Source organism: Eleginops maclovinus, chromosome 3 (genome assembly GCF_036324505.1).
Source record: "Eleginops maclovinus isolate JMC-PN-2008 ecotype Puerto Natales chromosome 3, JC_Emac_rtc_rv5, whole genome shotgun sequence".
Taxonomy (NCBI): Eukaryota; Metazoa; Chordata; class Actinopteri; order Perciformes; family Eleginopidae; genus Eleginops; species Eleginops maclovinus.
This window is the reverse complement of record NC_086351.1, coordinates 15,727,491-15,738,416: the sequence shown is the minus strand read 5'-3', so window position 1 is coordinate 15,738,416 and position 10,926 is coordinate 15,727,491. Positions and strand designations below refer to the sequence as shown.

General features: G+C 46.7%; 1 protein-coding gene across 1 annotated transcript; it reads left to right on the top strand.

Moving 5' to 3' along the window:
* Window positions 1–7,690: 7,690 nt before the first annotated feature.
* Window positions 7,691–8,903, top strand: LOC134862200 (uncharacterized). The gene is made up of 2 exons (XM_063879962.1): window positions 7,691–8,638; window positions 8,760–8,903. Exon 1 carries the CDS (start codon window positions 7,775–7,777, stop codon window positions 8,438–8,440), a length of 666 nt encoding a protein of 221 aa, XP_063736032.1. The 5' UTR covers window positions 7,691–7,774; the 3' UTR covers window positions 8,441–8,638; window positions 8,760–8,903.
* Window positions 8,904–10,926: the final 2,023 nt, after the last annotated feature.

Sequence of the window (10,926 nt, the reverse complement as noted above, 5' to 3'; positions counted from 1 at the left end):
TGTCAAACAGCAAAAGGCAGTGAAAGCTTATATTATGACACCCTCTGCCTGCCCCAGCTGCAGTGGGGATGTTCTGTAGCTATGCTTGACCTTAACCTCAATAAAACCTTTAAATGAAAACATGGATCAATAAAGTTGCAAATATTACTATTACAACACATTGATGTATGTCTAAAAGAAGCCTTACATTGACTGATGATCTTTATGTAATGCAAGTTTGTTTGGATGTTAATTTACAAGTTAACCCAATAATACTCTTTCCTAGAGGCTTTTATAGAGGGGTCAAAACCATGATAACATAAAGATAGCAGATATACATCCCCCAGTAATGTGTGTGCTTTTCACCCAGCCCATATATGTATGTTTGTGTTATTCTCCTGGTGATTTCCAGTTTTGTATCAAAGCCTGTTAAACTTCATGCTGTATTGGCAGTGTACATGTCTGCCAAAGACACCTCAACTTCTTGGCACTGTTGACTGACAAGCCAACCAAAGTTGTCAAAGTTAACCTTAACAAAAGTATCGTTTGGTGATGTCGTTTTCATGTGTTTAGGCAAACATGATCAAATCAGAGTCCTGTACAGTACATTAAACACAATATAGGTCATGAAAGGTCGCAATGTGGCCACAAAACTGCAAAGACATGTATCCACAGAGATGCAAATAGGCTAACAGAAACCAACATTGAGGCAAACACACACATGTAGACAGACACGCACAAACACACACAGTGTGGCCACCCAGGACGATTGAGCGAGATGGAAACTTTAACTGTGTTTATAACCTAACTCTGGATTATAGGGTAGACTGAGAAAGACGGAGAGAGAGAGGAGTTTCGGTTGGAGGAGTCTCAGCTGTAAATAATTAAAATGCAGCCCTCCCTCTCTTTCTCTCTCGCTGCCTCTCTCACACACAAACACACACACTAACCTCTATTATCTTTATTATAACTTACTTCCTGATATATATTAGCTGTCGATTTTATAGAGAACAAGCTCAGCAGGCTTATCTTGTTAAAACACAGAGTGTGTGTGTGTGTGTGTGTGTGTGTGTGTGTGTGTGTGTGTGTGTGTGTGTTTCTGTTAGACTATGTGGTTACTAAGCCATGTCAGGTAGAAAGGAATGGCAGGTTTTACCACTGCTGATAAACATAATAATCTTCCTCTCTAACAAAAGGTGAAACTGTTTGTAAATACTTTGATATTACAGTCAAGATTTTTGCGACGGAAGCAAATCTTTATGACTGTTTCATTATTTGAATGGTAATTAGAAATCTCAATGAAAATAAATCTTTATGTTGCCTTTCAAAATCTCTCTGTCAGCTCCTGGTCAAAGGAGGTTTTTTAAAGGGGGGGCTTGGGAGGCTAAAAATGGTTCCTTTAATTACTTTGGATGGCGAAATTTCCAAAACTCAGAAATAATTGACTTTGAGCTGGGTGACTGATGAACACTTGGAGTGGAGGTCAGTAACCTTACCCCACAAATCCGTTTTGGCTACGACAAAAATCATTTTGAAAAGTTTGAAAGCCACTGTGCGTTTAAGTCAGCTGCAAACCATTTAATGTGGAGGCTGCAGACTAGCTGCCAAGTCTTTAACAGCATGTCTTACTGGCACAGCTAACACACAGCTGAAAGCCTTCTACATAAAAGACTTATTCTGTACAAGGCCTGGGGCTCATAAAAGCAGTTTATAGTGTGAACAAGGATGAGGCGATTACTTTCAATATGTAATCTATTACATATCACAGAATTACTCAATTAACATTTACCGGTGGGGCATTTCTTTGGTAATACTTAAAGTCTTTTGAACCCACTCAAAATGATTCTCAACATGACAAATAATTACATGTTTTATGAGCCAAGATAATGGGAACAGAAGTGATGCAGATGCTTTGCTGTGGCATGAAAAGAATCAGAACTGCAATTATCAGATGTTTAATACTAGCTTTGAAAAGTATACAGTGCTGTGAGGGAAGAGTCTAGAAGAGCATTTTCGAAATGCAGGGTGCATATTAACCCTTAGACACCAATATAGATCAATTGTTGTTGTTATGGGGCACAGGGGTTTTCCAGGGTATATAGAAGGTCAACAGTTGATGTCAGGGATAATTCAGCCTGATGATTAAGCTCAGCTCTGTTTTAATCTAGTCGAACACATCTATAAACATTGTGATAACTCCAGGCGACTTTTCAAATGTAGATGTTTAGTGTATAATGGCTTGAAACACTATAATCAAAATCTATAATGGTAATTCCCTTGCTCTTTGATGTTTTATAAGTTAGGTAGATGGTAGATGTTGATGTATAGTCCTTTAATATTTTAAATGTGGCCTTGCTTCGCTGCTTGCTTTGGAAAATGATTCTATATTTTAAGGCAAAAACCCAGCGCAAAAACCAAAGCAACATACACTGCACACACTTACCAATTACACACACTCAAAGACACAACAGACACACACAGACACACACACCCCATTGCTGTTTCCTAAGTAGCCTGCCAAGCAACGCAGGTCCTGAGCCAAGCATTTGCACTGCTAGGGGTTAAGGGTTCAGTGAATGTCAGATGTGTAGTTCACTTTAAAAATCAAAATACCCACACTCACACATACAAGTAAAGCCAATCCCATGCTGCATGTCCTTTTGACCCTGAAAAGGCCAAAGGGTCATGAACTCTCAGAAAATTTAAAGGCTTGAGCAGTTTGTCCTCTGACATAGGAAACAAGTATCATTAATGTCCATCTGTTACATCGGATTCAACAGCTTTGATCTGTATTTCCTGTCCACTACATTTTTTACGTTCCTCTTATTTGAAATATTTCTTTGGTCCAATACATGGAAATACACTCTTGTGAAAATAACATTATTTTCTCTTGTGACAAACTAGTCTATTGCCCTCTTTCTCTTTTTGCTTCCTATTTTCCTTTGCTTCCTGCCATTTTTCTGATGTCTCCTTTATCTTTTTACTTTTTCCCCCCTGTCTTCTCTTCATGAAAAACAAACATGAAGACAACATTTCTTTGAATTAAAAATAAATTACCAAAAAATCCAACAGATGAATAAGACATTCTGAATGCTCCAGATGTACCGATAGACATAAATAAATCAATATCAGTAAACAGCTGAGTGCAGAATCTATTCACCTCAGCTCCTGGTGGAATCACTGCAACTCCCTCTGCTAAACATCTTCAAAGCAGCTATTTCAAGATGTAGATATATGGATTAATCACTTCAAAGCCCTATTTGAACCACCTGTAAACATGGACACGGAGACCAGAGAAATTTAGCTAAAGTAAAGGTGCTGGTTTGATGTCAGAGCTAAGACTGAAGATCCTAAAGGACTCATTGACAGAATAATCAATGATGCAGCTTTTTTTTCATATATTTTGGAAATAATAAATCTTAGTTTTATATATATATATATATATATATATATATATACAGAGTAAGACAATATATAAAATAAAGAGTGAGGAACATAACCTATAAACAAACAAAAGTGATACCACTAAAATTAGCCCAAATTAAAGCCAAATGAAAAAGATAGGTCTGGAGTTTGCTAATCTAAGATCCAATATAAATATAATCAAATGAAGCCCCTAAAAAAATGCAATGTACAACATTTATTTAAGGCTTTTTGTTGTGGTCACAGCAGTCTGCTGTGTTTTTCCTCCTCCTGGGTTTGCCACTCCCCCTGTCGGTCTCACTTCACACCTGGCCGTCATCTGCAATCATGCTCACCTGGTCGTCATCTCCAATCAACTCCCCTTCATAAACCCTTGGATTCCCTGCTGTCGGTGCCAGATCGTACTTCGCTCTACAGTGGTAATGATACGTACCCGGCTCCAGTTTACCTTGTTACCTTGTTACCTTGTTACCTTGTTACCTCGCTACCGAACTCTCGTCTCTTGTTGCCTTTGACCACAACCTAACTCTGTTTCCCTCTGCCTGCAGTTATCCGGATCACGCACTCCAGCTCGCCTGCCTCACCCTCCCCCCGGCTTCCGCGTCCTCTACCTGCTCCTCCACCTCACTCAATAAACCCCCTTGCATCAATTCAACACCGTCTCTTGTCTGCTCTTGGGTTCAGAATCGTTAACATAACAGAACGATCTGGCCAAGATGGACCCAGCGGACATGGACAGCATCCGCGGAGCTCTCGCCGCCCAAGGCACTCAGGTTGCTGAGCACAGCCAAGCCCTCCGGGAAGCTATGGAAGCCTTTAAGAATCTCGCTACCCGAGTCACTCAGATGGGTGCGCAATTGGACTTACTAGCCCCCCTTACCACAGCGCCTCCACCGTCAGCTTCACCTCCGCCGGCCCCCACTCTCCCGACACACCTGCCACGAGCTCGTGAGCCTCTCATTCCTGCGCCTGAGCGCTACGCTGGGGACATGGGTATGTGCAGAGCCTTTTTGATCCAGTGTTCACTAGTTTTCAGTCAGCAGCCCCTCACCTATCCCACTGAAAAGGCTAAGATCGCCTACATTATGGGGTCACTTAAGGGTAACGCATTAGAGTGGGCTTCAGCATTATGGGACAGTGATTCCCCAGTCAACGATAATTTTGAGCTTTTTGTAGCCGAAATGAGGAAGGTTTTTGATCATCCAGTAGAGGGAGGGGACGCCGCCAAGCGGCTTATTTCCCTTCGTCAGAGCTCCCGCAGTGTAGCTGAGTTCTCCGTCGAGTTCCGGACCCATGCAGCCAGGTCGGGCTGGAACGACAGGTCACTATGTGGGCTTTTTCTTTCCGCTCTCAGCGAGTCAATTAAGGATGAGCTGGCTACTAGGGAGGAGTCTAACACTCTCGATGAACTGATCTCCCTTTCCATCCGGCTGGATAATCGTCTACGCGAGCGGCGTAGGGAGAGGACAGGCAGTTCCGTACCCCCGGCACTCGCTGCTTCCTATTCTCCTCACTTCCCGAGAGCTGCTCTCTCTGCCCCCGTGACACATGCAGTCACTGAAGAGGAGCCCATGCAGCTGGGGCGCACTCGTCTTACCCAAGCGGAGCGGCTTCATCGGATCAAGACCGGAGTGTGTCTGTACTGTGCGCTGCCCGGGCATCTCATCTCCACCTGTCCGTCACGACCAAAAGACAGGGCTCGGCAGTGAGACTCGGGGCCCTGCTGAGCCACGCCCCCTCCGTCCCCGTTCCTCACTATGCACGCTCACCGCTGGAGGCCACTCTGCTGTCCCTCGGTCATCCCTTTCCGGTATCGGCCCTTGTGGATTCGGGAGCGGATGAGAACTTCATCGACGCCGGCTTCGCGTCTCAGGTTGGCATTCAGTTGGAACAATTACCCTCTCCATTAAACGCTAATGCCTTAGATGGCCGCCACCTGGCCCTTGTTACTCACTGTACTAAGCCCCTGGAGTTAATTGTTTCTGGTAATCACCACGAGATGCTTCAGTTTCACGTCATCCGGTCTCCCCTTATTCCCCTGGTTCTGGGCCACCCCTGGCTCAAGCGGCACAATCCCCAATTTGACTGGTCTTCTGGCAAGGTGGTGAGTTGGAGCACCTTTTGTCACTCCACCTGCTTACAGTCTGCCCTGTTTCCAACGGAGGGAGGTGTCCCCTTGCCCCAGGAAACCCCCGACCTCTCCTTGGTCCCCCCCATCTATCATGACCTGGGAGAGGTGTTTAGTAAGTGTCGTGCACTCACCCTGCCTCCCCATCGCCCCTATGACTGTGCCATTGATCTCCTCCCCGGCGCCCCTTTGCCCAGTAGTCGCCTGTATAACTTGTCCCGTCCTGAGAGGGAGGCCATGGAGAAGTATATTAAGGATTCTCTTTCGGCTGGCCTCATGAGACCCTCCTCTTCTCCTGTTGGTGCAGGATTTTTTTTTGTTGCCAAGAAGGACAAGTCTCTTCGTCCATGTATTGATTTCAGGGGACTCAATAACATTACAGTCAAAAACAAGTATGCCTTGCCCCTCATCAGTTCCGCATTTGAGCCGCTGCAGGGTGCTACAGTCTTCTCTAAATTGGATCTACGCAATGCCTACCACCTGGTGCGTATCCGGGAGGGCGATGAGTGGAAGACTGCTTTTAACACCCCCCTCGGCCACTTTGAGTACCTGGTCATGCCCTTCGGCCTCACTAACGCCCCTGCCGTGTTCCAGAACCTGGTAAACGATGTCCTCCGGGATTTTCTCAACCGCTCAGTTTTTGTCTATTTAGACGACATCCTTATTTTCTCTCGCAACCAGGAGGAACACTTCCAGCATGTCAGGCAAGTTCTTCAGCGGCTGTTGGAGAACAAATTATATGTGAAGGCCGAGAAGTGTGAGTTCAGTGTCACCTCTGTATCCTTCCTTGGGTTCATCATTGAGAGCGGGCAAGTGAGGACCTGTCCCGAGAAGGTCAGTGCAGTGACAGACTGGCCCATTCCCGATTCCCGCAAGAAACTGCAGCAGTTCCTGGGATTTGCCAATTTCTACCGGAGGTTCATCCGTGATTACAGCAGGGTTGCAGCACCTCTCACCCGTCTCACCTCTCCTGCCCGCCCATTTGCCTGGACGCCTGAGGCGGAGACTGCCTTCTCTGGTCTTAAGAGACTTTTCTCGTCTGCCCCCATTCTTATCCAACCTGACCCCTCCAGGCAGTTCATCGTGGAGGTCGATGCGTCTGACACGGGGGTGGGGGCGGTCCTGTCCCAGCGCTCAGCTTCTGATGAGAAGATTCACCCCTGCGCCTTTTTCTCTCGCCGGCTGGTACCTGCTGAACGTAACTATGATGTTGGTAACCGCGAGCTGCTGGCTGTGAAACTGGCATTGGAGGAATGGCGGCACTGGCTTGAGGGGGCAGAACAGCCGTTCGTGGTTTGGACCGACCACAAGAATTTGTCATACATCCAGACAGCTAAGCGCTTGAATTCCCGCCAAGCCCGGTGGTCCCTGTTTTTTGGGCGGTTTAATTTCTCCCTCACCTACCGTCCCGGATCCCGTAACGTCAAACCTGACGCCCTCTCTCGTCAGTTTAACACTATGAACACACCGGCCTCCCCTGACACTATCCTCTCTCCTTCCTGCCTCAAGGTTGCTGCTGTCACCTGGGAGATAGAGTCCCTCATCCGGAAGGCCCAAGTCACCGAACCAGATCCGGGCAACGGCCCTCCTAACCGTTTCTTTGTCCCCAGTTCGGTTCGCTCTCAAGTTCTGGTGTGGGGCCACACATCGCGCTTTGCCTGTCACCCTGGCGTGGGCCGCACCCTGTCCCTCCTGAAGAGGCACTTTTGGTGGCCAGCGATGGACGCTGACACCCGGGCATTCGTGCTTGCCTGCACGGTGTGTGCTCGGGCCAAGTCCTCCCATCAACCTCCTGCTGGTCTGTTACGCCCTCTCCCTGTTCCTGGTCGGCCCTGGTCCCACATTGGCCTGGATTTTGTGACTGGTCTTCCCCCCTCTAAGGGCCACACTGTAATACTCACCGTTGTGGACAGATTTTCGAAGGCGGTTCACTTCATTGCGCTTCCTAAGCTCCCCACTGCCACAGAGACTGCCCAGCTGCTTGTGCAGCATGTCGTTCGCCTCCACGGGATTCCCGCTGACCTCGTCTCCGACCGTGGTCCCCAGTTCGTTTCCCAAGTGTGGAAGGCCTTCTGCCGAGCGCTGGGGGCCTCTGTCAGCCTGTCATCAGGGTACCAGCCGCAGACTAATGGGCAGGCTGAGAGAGCCAATCAGGACCTCTGAACCGCGCTGCGTTGTGTGGCTGCGCGCAACCCCTCGGCTTGGAGTGACCATCTCTCTTGGATCGAGTATGCCCACAATTCCATGTCCTGTGCTGCCACCGGCATGTCCCCGTTCGAATGCTCCCTGGGATACCAGCCACCCTTGTTTCCTGCTCAGGAGGATTACATCTCCGTCCCCTCGGTCCAGCACCATCTCCGCCGTTGTCGCAGGACGTGGAGGGACGCACGCACCGCTCTGCTGCGCTCCGCAGAGCAGAACCGGCGCATTGCTGATCGCCACCGGGCTCCCGCTCCTGCCTATCGGGTGGGTCAACAGGTGTGGTTGTCCTCTAGGGATCTCCCCTTACGAACTGGCTCCAAGAAGTTAACCCCTCGTTTTGTTGGCCCTTTCCCTATTATTTCCGTCATCAATCCCTCAGCGGTCACACTCAAGCTGCCTCCAGCCATGCACGTCCACCCCACCTTCCATGTCTCTCGTTTAAAGCCAGTCTCCACCAGTCCCCTCTCCCCCCCGGACGTTCCCCCCCCACCTCCCCGTTTGACTGACAACCACCCAGATTACACCGTCCGGCAGTTGCTGGACATTCGTCGTCGGGGCAGGGGGTATCAGTACCTCGTGGATTGGGAGGGTTATGGGCCAGAGGAAAGGAGCTGGGTTTCGCGGGGCCTCATCCTCGACCCCTCCCTCATCCGGGATTTTCATCGGGCTCACCCAGAGAGGCCTAGGCCGCCTGGAGGCGTCCATTGAGGGGAGGGTACTGTTGTGGTCACAGCAGTCTGCTGTGTTTTTCCTCCTCCTGGGTTTGCCACTCCCCCTGTCGGTCTCACTTCACACCTGGCCGTCATCTGCAATCATGCTCACCTGGTCGTCATCTCCAATCAACTCCCCTTCATAAACCCTTGGATTCCCTGCTGTCGGTGCCAGATCGTACTTCGCTCTACAGTGGTAATGATACGTACCCGGCTCCAGTTTACCTTGTTACCTTGTTACCTTGTTACCTCGCTACCGAACTCTCGTCTCTTGTTGCCTTTGACCACAACCTAACTCTGTTTCCCTCTGCCTGCAGTTATCCGGATCACGCACTCCAGCTCGCCTGCCTCACCCTCCCCCCGGCTTCCGCGTCCTCTACCTGCTCCTCCACCTCACTCAATAAACCCCCTTGCATCAATTCAACACCGTCTCTTGTCTGCTCTTGGGTTCAGAATCGTTAACATAACACTTTTCAATTGCTAACACTACAAAATCCAACAACCAACTGACTCAAACTGCTTTCACTAAGAAGCTCTACAATGTCAGAGACAGAGTAATGAGAATCACCTGAGTCGTTGGTGGGCCCAATTGAATTAAAATAATTTTAAAAGAAATATCAAGTTATACTTGGATACAATGACTGACCAAAAACAGTTATAAAATGTCATAGCAATTGATTTTCCCAAACACTGAGAACTATTCCCTATAAGACACATAATGTGTTTATGTGAACCACTGTTCACTGCTTTTAAACCAGCACCATTACAAATATAATACAAGCACATATTTTCCTCCAGTACAAGACAGTTTACCATCATGTAACATTGTGTAACCAATCTTGACAAAGCGTACTATTGCTGTAATGAACACAGCAAAACATAATTTCTACAAATATGTGTTTACCACTCAGTAGTTCTTGCGTGGATTTTGTCCGGTCAGTTGAGGTTGGCAAAAGGCAGCAAACTGTGTCAAATGACTGACCTTTCTGAAACCTCTCAAACCAACCTGGACAGTTTTTTTCTTGCTTCCAGCCCACTCTTAACGTCAATCCTTCTCCAATCTTACCCTCCCTCACCCCCCCCCCCCCCCCAACCCCTTTCCATCCCTCTATCATCTCATCCCCTTCCACCTCTATTCATCCCATCCATCTATCTAAATCCACACCCCCCTTCCTTCCCTTCCTTCACTTCTCCTATAAGTCTAACCTTTGCAATGTCAAGTCCGTACTTTTTCATTATGATTATACAATAGACCCCGTACCCATTTTGCTCTTTGTCAGTCACAACAGTAGTGATTACAATCTCAATCTCCTAAATGCCCTCATGCAGGAAATACTCAATTTCATTTATAACCTTTAATTTCACTCTCAATCACCATAACCTTTCATTGTGTCCACAACAAAAGGACTGTTATGTTCACAGAGGCCTGACATGGATTTATATTAGGCCTTATCATCACAAATAATGGAAATGCTTCATTTGGCCCTTTTGCCGTATTTCATACCAAGTGATAACAATTATGATTAAACACATTTTTGATAACCAGTTAATTCAAGTTAATGTTATATAAACTGTTAACTGGAAGGTAAAAGTTTTGGCTGTGGTGTAGGGTCAGTTCTAACCTCCATCCACCTTGAAACAACAGCTTACTGTACCTCTCGTTCACTACTGTTGTATTCTCAACATATTTCTAAAAACAACTTTTCATGAAGAATTTTATTTCGATATTTTATAGTTTATTTGATCAAAATAGTGTCTTGGTTCTCTTTATATTTGCGTCTTTAAGTAAAAAAAAAAACAGGATGAGATGGCAAGTGAAATGTACTTTCTCAGTGAGAGGTGTTAGTGGGACCAAATTAATCTTTATAACTGTCTGTGTCACCTCTCGCCACATCTGGGAAAAAGGATCCTCTTTCTGCACCCCATTATCTCTGTTATAGCTAACCTTATTTCACATGGGCCCCATACAGACACACAATCATCATATACATCAAATGGCACCAAAGTGGACAAACACACACAATGCACACATATCACGACCGTTAATGGCACAGAACTTGATCTTTTTCCATTTGCGGTGAAAGACACAACGCATTAAAAAAAAGTAGGAGAGAGAGACCCCTTTTTTCGCAGATGAAATGAAAGGCTCATGTTGCAGCGATCTGTCAAAGCCAGCAAAGGTTCAATGCTGGGTCAGACTACCGGGGGATTTTTTCACTGTGTTCTCTCTCAAATTACATGGTGGTAGAGAAGAATACAAGGAGAGGAAGGGGTGATACTAGACAGCTGTGGCATAGAGAGAAAGATTGATATATTCAGAGAAAGAGATAAAGAAAGTACGGCTTTAAAAAAATATATATTCATGAAGCTCAGAGTTCACTTTGTTTCGCTGAAGGACTTTTTGCCACATCGAAAAATAATTAGGCAACAGTACTAAGTAGAGCATGGCATTGTAAGGAACTAATTGGTTCCGGTCATTTTAAT

Coding starts and splice junctions, on each gene's coding strand:
- LOC134862200 (XM_063879962.1), top strand. CDS start 7,775: ATGTCCTGTGCTGCCACCGGCATGTCCCCGTTCGAATGCTCCCTGGGA.